At 39.6% G+C, this 25207-nt stretch overlaps 1 protein-coding gene across 3 annotated transcripts in view; it reads right to left on the bottom strand.

Moving 5' to 3' along the window:
- Positions 1-25207, bottom strand: part of Yeats2 (YEATS domain containing 2) — a 98747-nt gene that overhangs the window by 52465 nt on the left and 21075 nt on the right. For all 3 annotated transcript variants that reach the window (XM_070029681.1, XM_070029683.1, XM_070029682.1), the window contains exons 6-12: positions 24631-24746; positions 21126-21287; positions 14225-14336; positions 7633-7677; positions 5119-5299; positions 3118-3357; positions 1569-1727 (exon numbers count right to left, since the gene is read on the bottom strand). In XM_070029681.1, coding sequence (XP_069885782.1) covers positions 1569-1727; positions 3118-3357; positions 5119-5299; positions 7633-7677; positions 14225-14336; positions 21126-21287; positions 24631-24746 — 1015 coding nt within the window. The remainder of the gene's footprint in view (positions 1-1568; positions 1728-3117; positions 3358-5118; positions 5300-7632; positions 7678-14224; positions 14337-21125; positions 21288-24630; positions 24747-25207) is intronic.

Here is a 25207-nt window from a genome sequence, read left to right as displayed (position 1 = left end):
GGCAAGTATTCTACCACTAAGCCACATTCCCAGTACAGGAGTCTCTTTTTGTAACAATAGGTTTCTACTTTCCTACCACTGGGGGTGGGGGCGGGGAGGAGGAAGGAGGAGAGGGGGAGAAAGAGAGTGAGAGAGTGTACTGTGTATATATATATATTTTTAGCCAGTCCTGGGGCTTGAACACTATCCCTGAGCTTGGACACTATCCCAGAGCGCTTTTGCTCAAGGCTGGTGCTCTACCACTTGAGTCACAGCGCCCTTTCTGGCTTTTTCTGTGTATGTGGTACTGAGGAATCGAAGCCAGGGCTTCATGCATTCTAGGCACACACTCTACTACTGGAACACATTCCCAGACCATGCAAAATGTATTTCAAAGAAAAGCATTTTTGTTTGATTTGAGAGGAATGTGCATGGCTCATAATATTCTTGTATTAAAAGCATAATTTGGAAGTTGGTAAACACATTATTTGTAGACCCAAAAAGACTTTCACTTATAAATGAAAGAAAGCAAACTATTTCTTCTTCTTTTTTTATCATTAGTCTCATACTCAGGGCTTGAAATCAGGGCCTAGGCATTGTCCCTCAGCTTTTTTTTATACTGGTTGTGGGGTTTAAAATTGCCTCAGTTCTTCAGCTCAAGGCTAATGCTCAACCACTCGAGCCACAGTGCCGCTTGATTTTCTGGTGATGGTTTATTGGAGATAAAGAGTCTCATGGACTTTCCTGCCTGGCTGGCTTTGAACTGCGATCCTCAGATCTCAGCCTCCTGAGTAGCTAGGATTATAGGTGTGAGCCACTGGCACCCGGCTTTCCCTGAGCTTCTTTTGCTCAAAGCTAGCACTCTACCACTTGAGCCACAACACCACTTCTGGCTTTTTTTTGTTTATTTGGTCCTGAGGAATTGAACCCAGGGCTTCATGCATACTAGCTAGGTAAGCATTCTACCACTAAGCTACATTCCTAGCTCCCAAGAACCAACTATTTCTTTCTTTCTTTCTTTTCTTTCTTTTTTTTTTTTTTTTGCCAGTCATGGCGCCTGAACTCTGGGCCTGTGCGCTGTCCCTCAGCTCTTTAGCTCAAGGCTAGCGCTCTACCACTGGAGCCACAGGGCCACTTCTGGCTTTTTCTGCTTGTGTGGTGCTGAGGAATCGAACCCAGGGCCTCATGCATGCAAGGCAAGCACTCTACCACTGAGCCACCTTCCCACCCCCCAACAATTTCTTTAAAGGAAAATTAATTATGGGATTTAATTCCTAAAAATGGTAACTTTTACAAAGAGTAATTTTTCCCTCAAAGAAGCACTACTTGCATTAATTTTATAAGTTTTTTGTTTTGTGGTGGTAGTGGGTTTTGAACTTAAACCCTGTACTTTGCTAGCAAGCACTATACAACCACTTTAGATATGCTCCCAGTCCTCAATGTTACGCTCTATATAATCTTGTTTAGAGATAGTTTTCATTCTCCTCTTGCACAAATCTTCTATTATATAGCTACATAGTTATGCTTGGATTTCACTTTAATAAAACATCAAATCATTTGGACTACACAAATACTGACCAAATACATACCTGTACTAGTAGTAGAGGCCCCAATAACCTGCCCAGGCTTATCCATGATAATGTAAGGATTACTTATAACAGAGCTGGTTGTGCCTTGCTTCACATGGACTGGAGTGGAGGTTGGGGTTCGAGGCAGTGGTGATGGACTTGGAGTTGATATTGGAGAACCTTTATTCATTAAAAAGAGAACAGAAACAAAATTCATATAGTCTACTCATGAACCGGTAGCTCATACCTGTTATCCTAGCTACTCATGAGATGAAGATCTGAAAACCATGGTTTGAAGCCAGACTCGGACTCCTATCTCCAATTAACCACCAGAAAACTGGAAGTGGCACTGTAGCTCAAAGTGGTAGAGCACTAGCCTTATGCTAAAAAACTCAGGGGCAGTGCTCAGGCCCTCAGTTTAAGCCCCAGGACTGGCAAAAAAAAAAAAAAAAAAAAAAGACATCAACGATAAAGGTGACAAATGAAAGAGAAACTGGGTCTGTATGCTTCAGGCACAGAGCAGCAGCAGCATAGCTAGTGCTATAGAGTAGCATGCCTCACTTTGCACCTGATTCCTGGATCAAGAGCATCAGCATCACTAGAGACTAACTAGAAATAGATTCTTAGGTTCACCCCAGGCCTACTGAATATAAACCTGCATTTTAACCAGAGCTCCTAGAATGTACCTTACAATTTAGAGAGCACAACGAGGTACAACTACTAGATAAACTGTAAATGTCACAGGCAGGTCGTTATAACACTAATTATACACAAAAATACTGAAATTGTGAATAAACTCATTGAAAAATGCAAAATGCACCAGACCCAAGAAAAATCTCTGTCACTATACTAGGGCACAGGCACAATCTAGAAAGATTCATATTCCCACAAAACATTCTCAAAAGCTACTCAGGTATAGCTAAACACCTTCAATTGCCTCACTGAAATTTGTCATCTGAATTTCTCAACTTCAAACCAATCTCTCAACTTCAAACCAATTTACATGTTCAGACTATTCCCCTCTGAAACAACAAGATCAAAATTCTAACTGGTAGGTAAAACTGGGTTCTTGATCTTTCCTTAAGTACAAAGATTTAGATATATTTCTGCTTAGTTGTCTACTTGAGCAGCAAAGACTCCTGTTTTCTTCCTTTATTTAATAGCTGCGTAGAAGTGCTCTCTCTGCCTGGATGTTGCAAAGTTTGGGTTCCAGTGTCAGAAAAACAAAACAACTACAACATTACTTATGTATAAAAAGAAAACAATAAGACATGTTGAAATGATTTCAAGAAGGGGTAATGTAGTAAGGGATGTTAACAGGTGGAGGGAAATGTCACAATGACCAGCCCTCCTCTTACAACTAATGAATCCATATTAAAACAAAACCAAACCACTGCTTTGACTTCCAATAATGTTTTGTTTTGTTTTTACAAGGTACTTCAATTGAATTCAGTGCCTTGTGTTACTGGGTAGGCACTCTAAAACTTGAATCACACCACTAGCCCAACACTCCAACAATTCTAACATCCAGCTAACTTCACATATATCTTCAACACATCTTCTTACATACCTGACACAATCTTACAGCTCATAGTGATAGGTTGGAAAGATTTTCCAGGTGATTCAGGATTAGGAACCTGGCTTTGTGGCACAATTTTGCAGCTTGATGCTATTGGCTGGAAAGCAGAATTGCCATGAGAACAAAAGGTAACTTTCTGGGCTGTTGTCACTTTGGTGGGTGTTCTTTCCAATGAAGATGATAAAGAATAAAATGTAGCAGGTCTCTCAGCTTCAATGTTGGCGAGGAATCCTGTTTGGAATTTAATAAGCAAATAGTCATCAATCAATGAAACAACAGAACCTTACCACTGTGGGGAAAAATGTATTATTTATGATATGTTTATATTAAGTATATTATACTACATAATATTACAGTCAATACTCATCTCAATTACTGGCTAGAAAAACAACTGGTATAGTTTTTTAATTTGGCAGAAAATAAATATTAACTTTTAAACATTAACTTTTAAAGCTAAATAAAATATAAAAGGAACATACATTCATATGATCCTCCATTTTTTAAATAACTAACAAATAAGGAAAAACTCAAAATCTAACAATGACTTTTTTTTGGTGCCAGTCCTAGAGCTAGAACTCAGGGCTTAGATTCAGTCCTTCAGCTTTTGCACACAAGACTAAAACTCTACCACTTGAACCACAACAGCTCCACTTACAGATTTTTGGTGATTAAGTTGAGATAAGAGTCTCACAGACTTTCCTGCTAGGGCTGGCTTCAAACTTTGATCCTCAGATCTCAGCTTCCAGAGTAGCTAGGATTACAGGTTTGAGCCACCAGTGCCTGGCTACAAAGTCCTAGCTTATTAATGCCTATAAAGAGAATGTACCTGAAATCTAAAGAGAAATGAGATTAAAAGCCAGGTACCAGTGGCTCAAGCCTATAATCCAGCTACTCAGGAAGCTGAGATCTGAGAATCACAGTTCAAAGCCTACCTAGGCAGTAAAGTCATTAAGACTCTACTCTAACCACCAAAAAGCTAGAAGTTGTGCTGTTGTTCAAGTGATAGAACACTAGCCTTGAACAAAAAAGTTCATAGAAAGTGCTCAGGTCCTGAGTTCAAGCATCAGAACCAGCACCTTCCCCAAAAAAAGTAAATAAAAATTGAGACCTTATAAATTAAGAAGTTCTTATAAAAGGAATATTTAGAATCATTTTTATATTGTATATGATTATATATGTGATAAAAGTGGAGCTGTGATTCAAGTAGTACAGTGCTAATCTTGTGCACAAAATCTCAGGGACAGCACTTGAACCCTGAGTTCAAGCACGCACAGACATGCACGCACAGACATGCACACACACACACACACACACACACACACACACACACACACACACACACACACACACACACACACACACACACACACACACACACACACACACGAAAAAGAATAAAAAATGGGATTACAAAATGTGAACACTTATTTATACACTTTTTTTTGGGTCCGGTCATGGGGCCTGAACTCTGGGCCTGGGCACTGTCCCTCAGCTCTTCAGCTCAAGGCTAGCGCTCTACCACTTGAGCCACAGCGCCACTTCCGGCTTTTTTCTTTTTGCTTATGTGGTGCTGAGGAATCGAACCCAGGGCCTTAGGCATGCAAGGCAAGTGCTCTACCACTGAGCCACCTTCCCAGCCCTATACTTGTACTTTTATTAAATGGAAAATGTCATGGTCAAAATTTATGCCAAGGATTATTTTATTTTTAATAAAACTAGATATTTAATATTCAGGTCTCCTATTCACACCATCAGTTTAGAAAGTCTTCAGCAAAGGAAAAAAAATCTGGTGTTTTTAGTGATGTCTACATTTTATATGAGCAGATACTCAGCTAGTTTTGTAATATCTATATGGGAAAGGCAACATGCCTATTCAATAAAAATTTATTTTCAGCATATTCTAGATTGCTGAAGGCAAAAATTCAGTATCATATTACACAAATGAGAAACTGCCCAGAGAATAACTCCATAAAAGGAAAAATACTGCATTACCTTTCTCCACAGAGGCATCAGCTACTGGCTCAAGGGACTGCTTTATTGGTGAGGAAGCTTTCACGGGGGCTGGAATGGTCAAAGGTAAAGATGGAGGGGCATCAGAGATGTCTGATTCGGAGGACTGAGGATAAATGTAGTCTTCTCCAAGAGAATGCCGATGAAGTTCAACATCCACTACCTACACAATTGCAACAATTGGGCTCATGAGACTATCACCCATGTTAACAGAAAACTCACGTCCTGACCCAGAATGAGATCTGAGAAATTTCTTGCCACATCTCAAGGTAATTTCACTCTCAATAATAAAAAGATTTTCCTAGAATACAGCCTTTGTTTTCTCTTAAAAGTTGGACCGCAGTGAAATAAATGCTGTTGTTCTACTTGCTGTTTCTATTCTTTACATCATGCATGTTCCATTCTTACCAGATTTCAATTAGGTTACTTTCTCAGAGAGACCTTTGCTGAGTACCTTAGCTTATACAATCCCATGTCCCAAGTATAGTGTAACTAAAATCATCTCATCTGCTTTTGTGTTTACTGTGTATTTTTCTCTTATGCAAAGCCACTAAGAATGTAACTCTTTGATGTTAAAAATTATTCAAGCGGGGCACTGGTGGCTCACTCCTTTAATACTAGCTACTCAAGAGGCTGAGAGCTGAGGATCACGGTTCAAAGCCCCATGCCGGACAAAAAGTAAAAATTAAAAAATAAATAAATAAAAATCTAAAAGCCCAGGCAGGAACGTCCGTAAGATTCTTATCTCCAATAAACCACTCAGAAAACTGGAAGTGGGGTTGTGGCTCAAGTGGTAGTGTGAGCCTTGAGCTGAAGAGTTGAGGGACAACACCCAGGCCCAGAGTTCAAGCCCCATGACTGATACTCACATACAAAAAAATTATTCATTTCTGTATTTCTAGTATCTTGGAATAGTGCATAGTATATAGAAGGTGCTCAATATGTTCCTTCTGATGCAATACAATTTCTCTAGACTGAGAAAGATTTAAATAGCTACGTGATTTTAATGGCAATTGTGATATGAAATACATATACCAATAGATCAAAATAAACTGTGCCATGTATGATCCTGTGACATTCAGCAAAAGTGTCAAGATTATTCAACTATGGAACCACCTGCAAATGCAGTTGGGAGTCTTGCACTATATACAAATTAACTAAAAATTAATCAAAAATCTAAAAGTCGCTGGGTACTGTTGGCCCATGCCTGTAATCCTAGCTACTCAGGAGGCTAAGATCTGAGAATCACGCCTCAAAGCTAGCCTGGGCAGGAAAAGTCCATTAACACCAGAAAACCAGAAGTGGCGCTGTGGTTCAAGTGGTAGAGCACTAGCCTTGAGCTGAAGAGCTGAAGGACAGTGCCCAGGCCCAGAGTTCAAGCCCCATGACCAACAAAAATTAAAAATTAAAAATAAATAAATAAAAATCTAAAACTAAAAACTAAAATAATAAAACTTGTAGAAGAAAGCACAGGGGAAACGTCTCATGACAAAAAAAACCAAATGAAACTATATCGAACTAAAAGCTTTGTGTATCAAAGGAAATAATCAATAGAATAAAAAGCAGAAATGAATCACAAAATGGGAATAATTGTAAATCATATCAGGGATTAATATCGAGAATATTGAAAAACTTCTGAAACTCAAATAACAACAAAACCTAGTGGAAAAAATAGACAAATAGCTTGAGTAGCTCCCCCCAAAGAAAACAAAATAAAAGCCAACAAGCTCATTAAAACAAAAAAAGGTTCAACATCAGTTACATAAATGCAAATCAAAACTTAAAGATATAATTGCACAACCATTAGAATAGCTGTCTATAGAATTTTTGTTGTTGTTGTTGGTCATGGGGCTTGGGCCCTGTCCCTCAGCTCTTCAGCTCAAGGCAAGCACTCTACCAGTTGAGCCTCAGCACCACTTCCGGTTTTCTGGTGGTTTATTGGAGAGAAGAGTCTAACGGACTTTTCCTGCCCGGGGTGGCTTTGAACCATGATCCTCAGATCTCAGCCTCCTGCGTAGCTAGGATTACAGGTGTGAACCACCAGCACCCAGCTTACCTACAGATTTTTTAAAAGACAAAATACTAAGTCTTGATAAAGATAAGAATAAACTGGACCCTACAGTACAGAGTAAATAAAATGGCACAGCTGCCATGAAAAACACTGTGGTGGTTCCTCAATAATATCCAGACCATACATATATGATTTAGCAACGCCACTTCTGGATATTGAAATACAACTGAAAAAAGACATTTGTACAACTATTTATACACTCACATTCAAATAGTATTAAGGGGATTGTGACACATGCTACTCTATGCCTGTAATCCCAACATTTTGCCAATACTTGGAGAATCTGGGCAGGAGGATCTTGAGTTTGAGGCCAGCATAAGCTATATAGTGAAACTGTTTATCAAAATAAAACCCTCAAATGGAAAAAAAGGTAGATCTTTTTTTATGTTACCTGTTTCCAAATCCTATGAGGGAAAAATACTTACTGTCTCTGCTCCGAGGGTCTGCAAGCCAGTGTAAGTTCTATCCAGCTATTGAAAGAAAAGGGAGAATATTGTAATACTCTGCATTCCCTTATAAATCCTAGATAAAATCTTATCTAAAACTGTAAGCTTTCATACCAAGGAATCTACTTTTTTTTATAATGCAAACTACCAGCTTCAATAAAAATCTGAATAAAATAAAAATCAACTGGAGACATATAGTTACTATATCTTTAATTATACACTCAAAAAAAACTATCCCAAGGGCAATCTAAATAAAGTTTTACACAAAAGATGTTTATTGGTTCAGCATTATTTATATTACAAACTAAAACCAACATAAATGTTCAGTAAAGAGTAATGCTTAAATAAATCATGGACAATCAATCTGTGAAGCATTATTAAGATACTACGATGTGTTTACAAAAACTGCAAAAATATTTTAAATGCCACATTACAGAAATATACATGTAGAAATGAATTCCAGAAATAGGAGAAAGTAGTTTTTTAATTTGTTGCAAAAAAAAGAAAATAGAAATACACATGTAATATGGTAATGCAATTAACACACTGAGATTTAGTTACCAAACACTATATTGTAAAGGAGAAGTAAAATTAGGCAGTATAAGCAATCCTTATTAACTCAAATAGATTAGCATCATGAAAAAAATAAAATATTTGAGGAATAGAGCATAAACTTAAGGAAAATTAGTGTAACGTAAAGTGTTTTTGTTTTGTTTGTACCGGTATTGGGGCTAGAACTCAGGGCCTTGTGCTTTCACTTGGCTTTCTGGTTCAGGGTTCAGCTCTAGCACTTGAGTCAAATTTCCAAATCCTAATGGCATAGGGAGGTCTGATTTATTTATTTAGGCAGTACTAGGGATTGAAATCGACTTGAGTTTGTTAGGCAAAAGCTCTACACCACTTAAGCCACCTCACGAGTCCTTTGGAAGTTAATACAAATAAAAGAGTTTACAATTACCTGGAAGTGAACTCCACGCATTTCGATTTATATCCTACCATTAAAAAATTGTGACTGGTGGCTCATGCCTGTAATCCTAGCTACTCAGGAGGCTGAGATCATGTGGTATAGTGCTTGCCTTGAGTTGAAGAGCTCAAGGAGAGCACCCAGGCCCAGAGTTCAAGCCCCATGACTGACCCCCTCTCCCCAAAATTGACAGCTTTTTGGTATAATCATTGCACAGTAAGACAACAGGAATATGACTAAGTTGGGCAGAAAAGAAAAGAGAAAAATGAAGCCAAAGGTAGGTTAATAAAAACAAGATTTTAAAGGCTTTTAGGAGGGAGATGTCAACATAGGGAGGGCAATTCCACCAGTCCTGAGATTTTAGTGTTCAGGAAGTAAAAGCAATATAAGGTGGATTAATAGCTCTACTGAACAGATCTGGAGTTTAGTACTTAAACTGTAGGTAAAAGTAGTATTGCTAAAAAGCCATGGATAATTTTAGGCTACATTCATTTTCCTAATTTCCAGAATCAAGAAATAATGGTCTTTCTTTCATCTATAATAGCATATGCTTCATTCTTTTTTTTTTTTTGGTCGGTTGTGGGGCTTGAACGCTGGGCCTGGATGCTGTCCCTTAGCTCTTCAGCTCAAGCCTAGTGTTCTACCACCTGAGCCACAGCACCACTTCTGGTTTTCTGAGTGGTTTACTGGAGATAAAAATAAAAGTCTCATGGACTTTCCTGCCTGGGCTGACTTGGGCTGGCTTTGAACTGTGATCCTTGGATCTCAGCCTCCTGAGTAGCTAGGATTACAGGTGTGAGCCACTGGTGCCAGGCTATATGTTTCATTCTTAAAACCAAATTTTAAGAGGGATTCTGACAAAATAAAACAGTTACCAGAAAGAAGAGAAATTAGAAAAAAAGGCATACAAGTAATGACAGAGCCAGGTGCTGGGAACATGCCATAATTCCAGCTTCACATAAAGTTGAAATCTGAGGACTGCAGTTAGAAGGCAACCAGGGTAGGAAAGTCCATGAGACTCATATCTCCAACTAACCACCAAAACCTGGAAGTGGAGCTATGGATCAAAAGACAAAGTACTAGCCTTGACTGAAAAATCTAAGGAAGAAGAAGAAAAAAAATCTAAGGAAGAGCACTCAGGCCCTAAGTTTAAGTCCCAGTAATGGCACCTAGGTGGAAGGGAGGTAGAGGAGGGAGAAGAACAAAAAATGTTGTAAAAACCAGTTTTACCTGGAGGAGAAATTTCTATGAAGGCTATCACCAAATTTTTGGTTTCTAGCAAATGCTGATGGCTTATACATATATAATCCTAGCTACTCTCAGAGGTTCAGAGGCTGAGATCTAATTATCTAGGTTCAAAACTAACATGACCAGACAAATCCAAGACTTCTTTATCTCCATTTAATAAGCAAAAAGCTGGAAGCGGAGGTTTGACCTAAGTGGTAGAGTGCTAGCTGGGAGTAAAAAAGCTGAGCAAGCCAGCCATTAGTGGCTCACACCTATAATCCTGGCTACTCAAGAGGCTGAGATCTAAAGAGAACAGTTCAAAGCAGGCCAGATAAGGAAGTCCAATAGACTCAGTATCTCCAATTAACCAAACAGAAAATTTGAAGTACAGCAGTGGCTTAACTGATAAGGAGTGCTAGCTGTGCACACAAAAAAGCTCAGTACCAAGCCGGGCGCTGGTGGCTCACGCCTGTAATCCTAGCTACTCAGGAGGCTGAGATCTGAGGATCGCGGTTCAAAGCCAGCCCGGGCAGGAGAGACCGTGAGACTCCTATCTCCAATAAACCACCAGAAAACCAGAAGTGGTGCTGTAGCTCAAGTGGTAGAGCGCTCGCCTTGAGCTGAAGAGCTGAGGGACAGCGCCCAGGCCCAGAGTTCAAGCCCCACGACCGACAAAAAAAAAAAAAAAAAAAAAAGCTCAGTACCCAAGTCCTCAGTTCAAGCCCCAAGACTGGTACAGAACAAAACAAAAACGCTGAGCAAGAGCTCAAGGTGCTGAATTCAAGTCTGGTATCAGCAAGAAAAATAGTAATAAAAATAAAAAATAAATTTTAGGTTCTTATAAAACAATATTGTTCTATATTATTTCAGGGTCAAACTGAAAAAGATCAAAGTTCCCCCCACCCACCCCGTCCTGAGTTCTCTCTTGCTTAGATTGTTTCAGCTGGTTCAATACTTGAGCCACATTTCGAGTCTGGCTTTTTGCTAATTATTTTGGAGATGGAAGTCTCCCAGACTTTTCCGTCCAGGCTGGCTTTAAACTGCGATTTTCCAAATCTCTGCCTCTTAGGCAGCTATCCAGTATTACAGGTATCAGTCACTTTATTAAAGAACTTTTATTAAAGAACTTTCTAAAAACTTATTTACTAACTGGGCCTTGGGAAGTACTGTCTCTGTGGTAACAGCTCAGGTAACCTCAGGTGAGGTCAAATAACTGTCAGGGATGCTGGATATGGGAATTTCATACATTCTGAGAATTAAATTTCATATAATACTAAAACATAAGAATATTTAATAGCTGGGAGCTGGGAAGGTAGCTCAGTGGTAGAGCGTTTGCCTTGCATGCTTGAGGCCCTGGGTTCGATTCCTCAGCACCACATAAACAAAAAGAAAAAAGCCAGAAGTGGTGCTGTGGCTCAAGTGGTAGAGCGCTAGCCTTGAGCTGAAGAGCTGAGGGACAGCACCCAGGCCCAGAGTTCAGGCCCCACGACTGGACTCCTCCCCCCCAAAAAAAGAATATTTAATAGCTAATGTATTTACATATTTACAGTATTAAATTACATTGCTATTCACTGCAGAATTTCAGAGTACAGAGATCACTATGGGCTTTAATAGCCAAGAAAAGTATATAAGAACCTGAAGAATGGAAAAAATTCTAACAAGCACTGGGGTGGAGGAAAAAGTATGAATAAGACAAGGGAAGAAGGTCCAAGGCACTTGGAATGCCAAGGCTGGAGCAGAATGCTCATGCAGGCGATTAGTGCAAGATGATATAGGTAAAGTATATTGAGTCAAACCAGGAAGATCCCTAAACTGGGAAGGGAAGCTGAAACATGAGTAGCAGAAATTCAATTCAGTTTTCCAAGAGAGGAATAGAATAATAATTCTGCTATTTTAGGTCGACTGATGCAAGGGTGGTCTGAAGAATGGATAGCAGACTAGCAATGATGGGCCCATAGGAAAGATTAGGAAAAAATAATGGTCTTCAACTACACAAATGTTTAGAAGAGAGAAGAAACAAAGATGGCTCTGAGAACACAGATATGACAGGGAAAGTGATGACACTTCAGTAAAAACAAAAATAGGGCCAACATACAGGTGTTTAAAAGTCACTACAAAATGAAATAATAAATGATTCCTCTTCCCCCCTCTTCACCTCTCTCTTTCTTTCTTTTTCAGCATTAGGGATTTAACTCACTTGAGCAATGCTTACAGTTCTTCTGGTTTTGAGATATGGGTCTCACTAATTCTGCAAGGGCTGACCTTAAACTCCCAGTCCTCCTGTCTCAAATTCCATATACTTTCAAATTCCATCTGGGAACTATAATATGTAAGAACTTCAAATGATTCCCTTTATTTTAGAAGCAAGGACTGGATTCAGTGTGACACAAGGTACAGGCAGTGATCATGTAAACTGCATGGAGGAAACATTTCAGAATGTGCCAGGGTTTTATTTGTAGAGAGGTATATTTGTAGGTATATTTATAAAACAAAGAAAAAGAAATTCTATAGATGTATTCAACTTTATGTAGTTCTATTTTGGGAGCCATTAATGAGAACATGATAAACAACAAGGCCTGAGAAATCATTTGGCACATGGTAGGGACAGAATCATATGTTTCTCATCAAGTTTCATAGGCTCTCTCAGATGAACCTTGGACAGCCTATGAAGCTGATGATATTTTTCTGTATGATTGATAATTTGTACAACCCAAGAATCAAAGTCATAAGATTATCCAAAAGGAAACGGGCACTGCTGGCTTATGCTTATAATCCTAGCTAATTAGGAAGCTGCTATCTGAAATTAAGATCTGAAGCCTGGGCAGAAAAGTCCTCAAGACTCTCAGTAGGCAGCAAAAAGAAAGCATGGCTCAAGTGGTAAAGCACCAATCAAGTGAGCAAGACCTTAATTCAAGTCTTAGAACCAGGGGGGAAAAAATCCAAATGGCCCTTTGGTTCCTTACCCCTATACTAGGAAGACTGACTAGAAGAATGTTGTTTTGTTTTTGTTTTTGTTTTTTTTTTGGGGGGGGTCCAGTCGTGGGGCCTGAACTCTGGGCCTGGGCGCTGTCCCTCAGCTCATCAGCTCAAGGCTAGCACTCTACCATTTACGCCACAGCGCCACTTCCGGCTTTTTTCTTATGTGGTACTGAGGAATCGAACCCAGGGCCTCGAGCATGCAAGGCAAGTGTTCTACCACTGAGCCACCTTCCCAGCCCTAGAAGAATGTTTTAAAAAATAATCTTAGCTGAGCCCAGGTGGCTCATACCTGTAATCCTAGCTAATTAGAGGGCTGAGATGTGAGATTCAAAGCCAGGCTGAGCAGGAAAGCTAGAGACTATTATTTCCCCAAAAAGCTGGAAGTGGAGCTCTGGCTCAAGTAGAGGGCTAGCCTAAAAGAAAAGAACTTCTGAACAACCAGGCCGAGTTCGAAACACACACGCACACACGCACACGCGCGCGCACGCACGCACGCACGCACGCACACACGCACACACACACACACACACACACACACGTCTTCTAACTATAAAGATTACATATATTTATTGTGCAAAAGCATCAAACAAAAAATATGGCTTTTTTCCTTGTGAGGAAATTGTGTATAAGATCATTACTTCAGTACTTTTGTTTTTGTTAATTTAGCAGTGCTAAACATTCAATATTACATGATAACCAATTCTACGTGCTAGGTAAGTGCTCTACCCCGTGCCAAACCCCAGTCCTATGTTTTTTGCAGCACTGGTGATAGAATCCAGAACCTTGCATATGCTAAGTAAGCATTCCACCACTGAGCTATCCCCTTAGTCCTATACACATATGGCTTAAGCTCTGCTTTTCATATACTCTAGTGGGTCTTCCCCACATACTGAAAAACACCTTACAAAATGATCTACAGCAACGGAATAAAATGTAGGATTTGTGAAATAGTTTGGATTACAGGCAAAGCTTATGATTTACTTCACTGTGTGTGTGTTTGGGGGGGGGGTAATTGTATGGCTGGTTGTTTATTTATTTTGCAGTGTTGAGAATTGAATCTAAGTCCTCACCAAAATATTTGACTTATTTTACAGAAAAGTAAACAGATTTAAAAAAAAATAAAGATTTCAGTAACTTATTCTCAAGTAATACATTAATTGTGAGGTTTGGTTTTAAAAAAATTCAATCTTCTGATTTAAGAATGAATATACATTGTACAACAACTGCCTCTCCAACCTTCCAATATTAGAGAAGTGTAACACTGAGCAAAACATGTTCAAAACATTATCTTGCTACTCTTCTTGGCCAATTCCCTCTGCAAACCTACACTACCTTTTTTTAGTAAACAGCTGGTGAAGGAAGATGCTTCACTTTTTTTGGAGCAATGCTTTGTTACAATACCTTCAGATTATGTATGATATCTATCCGCTTGTTCTGGCTGTCCTTAAAGTGAACTTGAACTCTGACAGGAAACTCACCCCATCCTCTTCTGGTCAAGTGGAAAGGAGGTTCTCTAGGGAAAAGAAGATACTTATTTACACATTCACCTGTGTTCACACTTTCATTCTACAGAGAAAAGGTTCTTTTATCATGAATCAGAAATTCATGTCCTTTTAGAATCTCTTAGGGTTCCTCATGTAAAGCTAAATCAACATGCTGCACCCCATTAAAAATGTTAAAATAAAAAAATATTCAAGTTAAAGCTACATGAAACTTTCAATGACTGAATGCTTGGAGTTAAAATCAGTTTCATCGGGCTGGGAAGTTGGCTCAGTGGTAGAGTGCTTGCCTTGTATGCATGAGGCCCTGGGTTCGATTCCTCAGCACCACATAAGCAGAAAAAGTCAGAAGTGGCTCTGTGGCTCAAGTGGTAGAGTGCTAGCCCGGAGGTAAAAGAGCTGAGGGACAGCACCCAGGCCCAGACCAAAAAAAAAAAAAAAAAATCAGTTTCATATATGAAGCAACTAAGGAGATTGAAGAATGTCATAGTGTCATAGTGCAGTCAAATCCAATTGGATTCACTAGCTGTGAAAAGTATGTCCCAAACCCTCAGAGGCAAAATAAAAGTAAAACATGAAAATGCTCAGTCTGAGAGTAGTAATTAGATTGTCTTACCTCTTATAAGAAGACTGAAAAGAAGTATCATACACTCTTGACAATATGACCTACCCTAAGTAGTGATTGTGATTTTTAGGAGGTAAAGGACAACATTTGTGAATACTAACTGGCTGAAGAATCCAGACACATGTAATTTGTTGCTGAGAAAGGTTTTTGCTCATTGACTGGAGAAGGGATTCAATGAATACTTGTCAAATTTAAACTAATTTTCCTCAGCAGTGCTTCCACTCCTCCAATTTTCGAAGGTTGGAGAGGCATTTGCTGTACAGTACAATGTATACTCATTCTTAAACCAGAAGGTTGAATTTTTTTAAACCAAACTTCACAATTAATGTATTGAGAATAATTTACTGAAATCTTAATTTTCTTTTTTTGTCAGTCGTGGGCCTGAACTCTGCGCCCAGGCACTGTCCCTCAGCTCTTTAGCTCAAGGCTAGCGCTCTACCTTTTGAGCCACAGCGTTACTTCCGTTTTTTCCTGCTTATGTGGTGCTGAGGAATCGAACCCAAGGCCTCATGCTTACAAGACAAGCACTGTACCACTGAGCCACCTTCCCAGCCCCCTGAAATCTTAATTTTTTAAAAAATCTATTTACTTTTCTGTACTTGTTTGTGGGTACTGGGGATTGAACCCAATAACTCTGGCAAACCATGAGTTAGTAACTGGGGCTAAAACTAAGGGCCTGGCACCTTTGCTTTAGCTTTCTTCACTCCAGGCTGGCATGCTACCACTTGAGCCACAGCTCCATTTCTAGCTTTTTGCTGGCTAAATGGAAATAAAAGTCTTTTGAATTTGCTAAACTATAATCCTTAGATCTCAGCTTCCTGAGTAACCAGAATTACAGACATGAGCCACTGGCTCCGGCTCAGATTTAGAAATTTAACTGAGAGTTCTTTATAAAAAGCAATATAGGGCTGGGAAGGTGGCTCAGTGGTAGAGCACTTGCCTTGCATGCTCAAGGCCCTGGGTTCGATTCCTCAGCACCACATAAGAAAAAAGCTGGAAGTGGCGCTGTGGCGCAAGTGGTAGAGTGCTAGCCTTGAGCTGAAGAGCTGAGGGACAGTGCCCAGGCCCAGAGTTCAAGCCCCACAACCGGACCCCAAAAAAAAAAAAAAAGCAATATAGCCGGGCGCTGGTGGCTCACGCCTGTAATCCTAGCTACTCAGGAGGCTGAGATCTGAGGATCGTGGTTCAAAGCCAGCCCTGGCAGGAGAGACCGTGAGACTCCTATCTCCAATAAACCACCAGAAAACCGGAAGTGGCGCTGTAGCTCAAGTGGTAGAGCACTCACCTTGAGCTGAAGAGCTGAGGGACAGCGCCCAGGCCCAGAGTTCAAGCCCCACGACCGACCAAAAAAAAAAAAAAAAAGCAATATAACTCAGTTAATGGAAAAAATGGGGGGAAAAAGCCTTTAAATTTAAATGTTTATGAATCCCTGATGTGGAAACAACTGAAAAAGTACTTTTGATCAGCTGCACTTTTAGAAATCTAACAAGAGCCAGGCGCTGGTGGCTCATGCCTGTAATCCTAGCTAGTCAGGAGGCTGACATCTGAGGATTGTAGTTCAAAGCCAGCCCAGGCAGGAAAGTCCATGAGACTCTTATCTCCAATAAACCACCAGAAAACAGGAAGCAGCACTGTGGCTCAAGTCGTAGAGCACTTAACCTTGAGCTAAGAGTGAGGGACACTGCCTAGGCCCAAAGTTCAAGCCCCACGACCCACAAAAAAAAAAAAAAAAAAGGAAACTATTCCAACATACAATTTATTAGGGGCAGAGCTTAAGACCAAAACCAGATGGGTCTAACAGATTTGAATTAACAAGCACAGAGCTACAAGCTTTCAAAAAAGCACATAACAGGACATGTCCTAAGACAATAGGAACTTAAGAAGTAGAGAAAGCAACATTCATGTTAGAAACCAACGAAAGTTAGTATGCCTTGGATAGAACAAGCTAGTTGAGCACCAGCTGAGGTAAGAGAAGTAGCCATGATGACAGTAGATTTGGGCTTTTGGTCAACTTAAGATAACTTGAAACAGGACCCAAGGCCAAATATACAGTGGCTCCAAGAGGCATGGGATGAAGTAAATTTTTTAATTAACATAAATTCTATGGACAGCAATCTTGATTGTTTAAATTCCAGCAAAAATGACCATCTAAACTCACTTGCAAAATGCCTCAATTATACTGTCTATATGCTAAACTCTTACAAAGGATAAAATACATTATGTTCCTAATTTATACAGACTAATCTTCAGAGACTAGACAGAATGACTGTGGCCAAGAGAGACACAGGCAAAAGTACAAAGTCAGGAAAAAGGAACAATTTTTTTTTTTGGGGGGGGGAGGTCAGTCGTGGGGCTTGAACTCTAGGCCTGGGTGCTGTCCCTCAGCTCTTCAGTTCAAGGCTAGTGCTCTATCACTTGAGCCACAGTGCCACTTCCAGCCTTTTCTGTTTATATGGTGCTAAGGAATTGAACCCAGGGCCTCATGTATGCGAGGCAAGCACTCTACTGCTGAGCCATCTTTCCAGCCCCAAAAGGAATAATTTTTTTTTTTTGGAGGGGGGGGTTCTGGTCGTGGGGACTGAACTCTGGGCCTGGGTGCTGTCCCTCAGCTCTTCAGCTCAAGGCTAGTGCTCTACCACTTGAGCCAGAGCGCCACTTCCAGCTTTTTTTTTTGCTTATGTGGTGCTGAGGAATCGAATCCAGGGCCTCGAGCATGCAAGGCAAGCGCTCTACCACTGAGCCACCTTCCCAGCCCAGGAATAATATTTTTAACAGGAAATTCCTCTGTATCTGTACTTCTGGAAACAAAAAAGGAATGTAAAACCTACCAAAGGAGAGACATTGGGTATGGAAATGCCATACCTCAAAAGACATTATTTTACCATATAAAACAGTGCTTCTCCAGAACAAAATTCCTCAGAGGTAAAAAATACTATTAAGCAGTGACCAGCCAGACTCAGGATTACTCCTAGTAACCTAGAATTTACCACTTCTTAGAAGTCTCAGCCTTGAGAGTGGTATCTCTCTGTAATGCTACCATGCCAGCAGTCAAGAGGCAGAGGCAAGAGGATCACCAACATGCAATTCATGATCTACATAGCAAGGCCCTGTCTCAAAAACAAACATTTTCCATTTCTAAATAGCTGTTACTGCCCACTTCCACATGGAAGATCTTCAACAAAACTAAATCAATTCTCCTAAATCTTTCCAGGATGAATTTCTGCCCCTCAAAATAGCAAATACTGTTAAAGACTTATTGACTCAAACACTGTTGTAAACCCTTTTTATCTATTAACTTACCTAGGAACGTAATTATATAATTACACTAGAAACCAACCTCAGAGAGGTTACAGCTAACTTGCCATGGTTGCACACACAAAGTAAACTGTGCAACCAGGATTGAAGGTTAAGCAACAGGCTGCAGGAGCCATGATTTACCACTGTGCTAGTCTATGTTCCAAGGTGGCAGATATCTTCCCTACCCAGATTGTCTGTTGTCGATGCACAGTAGTACTGAGCTCATTACTATGGAACTTGTACAACACAGAGTATTTTCTTGACTTGCAGCCTAAAACTGCATTATCCTGCCAACAAGTAACTTATTTTCATCCTCTGGCTTTTAATTATTTGTTTTTGTGCTGGTCTTGAGACTTGACTCAGGGCCTGGGCACTGTCCCTAAGCTATTTTTTTTTTCTCATGGCTAACACTCTATTATTTGGGCAGTTAAAATTGGAGTCTCAGACTTTCCTGCCTGGGGTGGCTTGGAACTGTGATTCTTAGATCTCAGCCACCTGAGTAGTTAGGAATTCAGGCATGAGGCACCAACAGATGGATGGTTTTAAAATTTAAATTGCACCTTCGGCTCATAATATACTTCTATTGGACAGTGCTGCTCTAGAGTTCCTATATTCAAACTAAATGAAAGAGACAGATGTTTTGAAAAGCCTCACTAGGATATTCTCCAGGGGCAGAGCCATTCTAGTCCTACATACTCCATTGAACTTCCCAAGGGCAGGGAACATATATTCTTCACCTTTGCAACTGTACTCCAAACCCTGAATTGAGAACACATTCATGGATCTCCTTGTGCTTAAAAGCAAAGTTTACAATCACAGCTTTTAGAAAGTTGGCTAATTATGGTCATGACAACTACGCAAAATTCTATAGGAATGCAATCTAACTATGTTTTTCATCAGAAAATGTGTGATGAGATTCAAAGTACATTATAGACACATTTGTGCATTTTGGTTTTTGGTGCTTCTGAGGGCTGAACTTGTGCTTGCTTGGTGGACATTCTACTCTTAACCACATTCCCAGCTGTTTTTGACTACTTTAGGGTCTCTCATGTATGCCAACTTATACTTCCCCTTGTAGCTAGGATGACAGATGCATGCCACCCAGAGTCCAGCTACTGATTGAGATGTGGTCTCAAGTTTATGTCCAGGCTGGCCTCAAACCACACTCTACCCAATCACTAGCTTCCAAGAAATTAGGAACATAGGCGTTAGCCATAGGTATCCAGTTTATATTTGTGATTTGATACAAAAGAATAATCCTAAATTTCAAGGCAGCTGCCAATGCTCCCACCAGGCATAAGTTCCTGGCACCTGGCTAAGAATTTCTTTAAAAAAAATGTATATATGTATATTTGAAAGCAATAAGCCATAAACTTCTTGTTAATAAAGTATGACTTCCTTAGGAAAAGACATGTGGTAGGTAATATGGTGATAGTATGATTCAATAAGACTGTGAAAATTAACTGGTTAATCATGTCCCAGTGACTCTTTTATACCTTACTATCAGAGTGACACGGACCAGGTGAACAAGTACAACTCCTAACAGCTATTTCAAAAATGTTAAAATGGGGGCTGGGAAGTTGGCTCAGTGGTAGAGTGCTTGACTTGCATGGATGAGGCCCTGGGTTCGATTCCTCAGCACCACATAAGCAGAAAAAAGCTGGAAGTGGCACTATGGCTCAAATGGTAGAACGCTAGCCTTGAGCTGAAAAGCTGAGGGACAGTGTCCAGGCCCAGAGTTCAGCCCCTACAACTGACCCAAAAAAAGAAAAAGAAAACAAAAATGCTAAAGTGTCATACATGTCAAAAAACAAAGTTCATTTACTATTATTAAGAGATACTTCAAGTGTATAAGAGGAATGTAAAAGGGTTTGGCTTCCTCAGATTGTAGTAATGTAACAAGCTAAGCAATTTGCTGTACCTTTCCCACAGATCAGCAAAGATTTCTCAGTAAGTACAACCTCATACATTACAACATGATTTTTTATTGCAACTTCAAAGAAATCAAAAGTGTAATACAAATTCCAATTCCTGCTGTGATAATGAAGAAAGAATACAAAATCTGGTTTGCATCATTAAAGGTTTTATATAAAAAATTTCAAATCCTCTTTTTTGTAAAAATAGAATTTTATGGGCTAGGAAGGTGGGTCAGTGGTAGACTGCTTGCCTTGCATACATAAGACCCTGGGTTCGATTCCTCAGTACCACATAAGCAGAAAAAACCAGATGTGGTGCTGTGGCTCAAGTGGTAGAGTGCTAGCCTTGAGTTGAAGAGCTGAGGGACAGTGCCCAGGCCCAGAGTTCAGGCCCCACGACCAACAAAAAATAAAATAAAATAAAAATAGAAGTTTATCATCAAAACACAACACATTAACCAATTGACATTATTCATATTAAATATTTACCTGCATCGATGAATTAAATTTTTGTCATGTAAAAAAATTTCTTGTTGATTTGGGCATTGAAAAATATGCTCTACTATTTTTTTTAAAAAATATACTTTAAAAACTTGTAATTCTTAAGTTCACTAAAATATCTTTGTTAAAGTATTATGCTCCTTAGCTAAGCTATGGGATGCCCCTCAGTACATGAATGGATCAAGAAAATGTGAATTCTACGCTTCCATCAAAAAGAATGACACCGGGCTGGGAAGGTGGCTCAGTGGTAGAGCGCTTGCCTTGCATGCATGAGGCCCTGGGTTCGATTCCTCAGCACCACATAAACAAAAAGAAAAAAGCTGGAAGTGGCGCTGTGGCTCAAGTGGTAGAGCGCTAGCCTTGAGCTGAAGAGCTGAGGGACAGTGCCCAGGCCCAGAGTTCAGGCCCCACGACCGGACACTCCCCCCCCCAAAAAAAAAAAAATAAAAAATTCATGTGCTTACCTAACTTCCACAAGGTCATTTGGCTTATAGCTAGGATGAAGGAAGAACCAAACTTTCTTGACAAAATGGTTAATGCTGGGTTCTCTACGGGACCCTCGGACATACACCATCCACTTATGGGTTGACTGGTCATTTTCTTCCCTCTTATCTGGAGGTATATACCTGAGGTAAAAAAGAAGAACCGTGAATTCTTTTCCTTCAAAACTGTAACAAAACAAGTCCTACTTAAAAGAAGATTAGATATCACATAATGAGAAAAATGAGTCTTTGTAGCTAATCATTGTATTTTTAATTCCTGAAACTTTTTGTTGTTGTTGTTCTAAGGAGTATTCCCTTAAGGTCTGTTTTAATTTTTGGCTACTGGTCTGAAATTTTAAAAACAAAAACTTGTTTTTATATTTTTATTCCTGGGTTAAAGAGCCTCTAGTTTGGGCTTTTAGGAGCTCTTTCAGGCTTTAGGGAGCCAGAACTCGGACCTTCTGGCACCAAACTACTGCTACCAAAAGACTGCACTTGGTTCTTCCATGCCACAAAAGCCCAAACAAGCCATTTCTACTCCTTACCACAAAAAAACTGGCATGTTAAATTCTTTAAGAGCTCTGTGCTTACTTCAATGTCTGAGGCCTCTTACTGAAGTTCTGGAGGAAAACATGGACCTGGCCTTTTTTTGTTCAACTATGCCTATGACTGTTCTTAGTAAGGCAGTTCTTCAGTGGCATTCTTGTCCAGTTGTGGCACTTTGCTCTTTCCTATAAAAGAACTAGTCTAGGGGCTAGGAAGGTGGCTCAGTGGTAGAGCACTTGCCTTGCATGCCTGAGGCCCTGGGTTCGATTCCTCAGCAAAAAGAAAAAAGCCGGAAGTGGCGCTGTGGCTCAAGTCATAGAGCGCTAGCCTTGAGCTGAAGAGCTGAGGGACAGTGCCCAGGCCCCGAGTTCAGGCCCCACGACCGGACCCAAAAACAAAATTAAAATAAATAAATAAATAAATAAATAAAAATAAAAATAAAAGAACTAGTCTATGAATTTTATAAACCTTGTTGGGATTTTCCTGAGAATATCCACAGACCAATTTGAGGAAAACGGCACATTAACAATATCCAATCTCCTCATGCATATATCTGGCATACTGCTATAATTTTTCAGTTCTTTCTTATGTCTCCAACTGAGTTTCTGCTTGACTTACCAAGTATATTTTTGCTGCTAAAGTAAAGGTTTACTTTATATTTTTTGTGCTAATATTGGAGCTTGAACTCCAAGCCTTGTGCTTGCTATAGCTTTTTCACTCACAGCTGAAGGACTACAACCACTTGAGCCACACCTCCAGTTCTAATAATATACCTTTGAAATTATTTTTCAGGGAGGTGCTGGTAGCCCATACCTGCAATCCTAGCTACTTGGAAGACTGAGATGGTTTGACACAAGCCTGGGCAGGAAAGCCCATGAGACTCTTATTTCTAATTAAAAGCCAGAAGTGGCTCAAATGGTAGAACTCTGGTCCTGAATAAAGAAAGCTCAGGGACAGTGCATAGGCTGAGTTCAAACTCCAGGAATGTCACAATAAATAAATAATCTTATTTTGTAAGTATATATATAAAGAAATAATTTACTTTTATACAATGTATATTGATTAAATTCACCCTATTACCTTTTTTTTAATGCTAATACTGGGGCTTGAACTCAGGGCCTTAGCCTTTTGCTCAAGGCTACATCTCTACCACTTGAGCCACTTCTGGCTTTTTGCTGGTTAATCTGAGATGAGTCTCTTTCCTGGACTTCCTGCTTAGGCTGGCAAGGAACCATGATCCTCAGATTTTAGCCTGAGTATATGGGATCATAGGCAAGAACCACCAACATTCAGTTCTAAGTACTTTTTCTTCTAATAAAAAGGCTGGCAAACACATTAAGGAAGGATCTAAAGGAAGCTAGACCTCAGTTTACTTTTGAAACAACCAAGAGAGCTACAAATGAGATCTTATCTACTTTGTTCTCGTGTCCCGATAACTTATAAGATTCAAACCTCTTTGATTTGCCTTATAGAATCACTAAAATGGACCTAAAATTAGGTTTTGAAGAAAAATAAAACATCAAAGATCCAGGAAATAGAAGTAAGAGGGTTTTTGTTTGTGCCAGTCCTGAGGCTTCAACACAGGACCTGGCACTGTCCCTGAGCTGCTTCTGCTCAATGCTAGCACTCTACCACTAGAGCCACAGAGCCACTTCCTGCTTTTTCTGTGTATGTGGTACTGAGGAATCAAACCCAGAGCTTCATGCATGCTAGACAAGTACTCTACCACTAAGCCACATTCCTAGCCCGAGACGGTTTTTTTTCCTTTAAAAAAAAAATCAAACAAGCTTCACACTTAAATTCTTCCATTTTCATCAGAAAATAAAAGTTCCCCCAAAGAATTTTATTTCAGCTTTGATAGTGCCAACCACAAATAAATGGCTGATACTGAGATTGATTGTACACATGGAAGAAAAAAAAAACTGTAGATTTCAAAGCTAGAGAAGCAGTACATTGAGAATTTATCACTCAGAGAGCTTTCAAAAACCAAATGAGAGCTGGGCACCATTGGCTCATACCTATAATCCTAGCTATTCAGGAGGCTAAGATCTGAGGATCATGGTTCAAAGCCAGCCTGTGCTGAAAGTCCTTGTGAGACTCTTATTTCCCCTACAAGTAACCACCAAAAAAACCAGAAATGGCACTGTGGCTCAAAGTGGTAGAACACTAGCCTTGAGCAAAAGAGCTTAGGGACAGCGCCCAGGCCCTGAGTTCAAGCCCCATGACCAACAAAAAACAAAGAACAAAAATAAATAAATAAAAATAAAAAGCCCCAAGAGATTATTATTATTATTATAGTGCCTTTCCAGCAATTTTTTTAAAATTTTAATTAATTTTAATTCTGTGATAAAGCCAGATTGTCATGGTGGGAAGAAGGTACAAAATGTTGGAAATTCAAGGTCTGGTTCCAGCAACATTTTAGAGTAAACACCTCAATTCTTTCTACCTATGGATATTTGTGAATATAGCATAAAATAGAAGATACAATAAGGAGGAGGCCTCTAAATCCTAATTCGAATTCTGTTTACTAAGATTACACTAAGTAAATCTTTGGACCATCATTTACTTTTATGTGTATGTATATATATATGTACTGGTCCTGGAACTTGAACTCAGAGCCTAGGTGCTGTCCCTGAGTTTTCTGCTCAAGGCTAGCATTCTACAGCTTCTGACTACTTGGGTGCTTAATTAGAGATGAGTCTGACTTTCCTTCCTGGGCTGGCTTTGAACCTTGACCCTCAAATCTCAAGACTCCTGAGCAGTTAGAATTATAGGTATGAGCCACACTAGCCCTTGGCTTCATCATTTACTTTTGAAACAACTGAACGCTTAGAAAAAGAATTCCTGAGACTGTCCTACTGCAATACCACAGTAAAGAAATAATAATGTCAAAGTATTACTATAAATGAGACTGAAAATGGGTCAATCCAACTGTACTCACTTGGACACATTACCAACAACTATTGTTTTCTTTACAAAAAGGCGTGAGGTCTCATCTCCTGTGAGATCAGTATTCCGTTGTTCTGTTTTATGGGAGCCAGTAACATTGGAAGTATCCTAAAAAAACAAACAAAAACCCAACAATTGCTATTCACTTCTATTTTATACAATGCAGACAGAAACTACACTATTATAAAAGTTATGAAAGAAATTTCAGTTTTATTACATAAACTTTATAGTACTTAAAACATGAAAAACATTTACTGTAAATATTCAAATAATTTATTTAAGTCTGTGTGCTTGAGGGAATGGGGAAGAGAAGGGATAGTGGGAGAACAATGAGGGAGGGGGTAACGATGCTCCTCACTCATGTAACTGTAACCCCTCTGTACAGCATCTTTACAATAAAATAAAATAAAAATAAATGAAAGTGTATGCTGTAGTTCCATGTATTCTTAATGGTCTGCTTATTCACATATCTGCTTTACATATGCAAATAAGGTGTAAAAGGATACAGGAGAAAAACAAATACATTGGTTATCTCTGGAAAGTGGGAATGCGAATGAAGGATTCAATAA

This window comes from Dipodomys merriami, unplaced genomic scaffold (genome assembly GCF_024711535.1).
Source record: "Dipodomys merriami isolate MVZ:Mamm:240054 unplaced genomic scaffold, mDipMer1.0.p SCAF_2, whole genome shotgun sequence".
NCBI lineage: Eukaryota > Metazoa > Chordata > Mammalia > Rodentia > Heteromyidae > Dipodomys > Dipodomys merriami.
The sequence above is the reverse complement of the archived record's forward strand: the minus strand, read 5'-3'. Positions and strand labels throughout refer to the sequence as shown.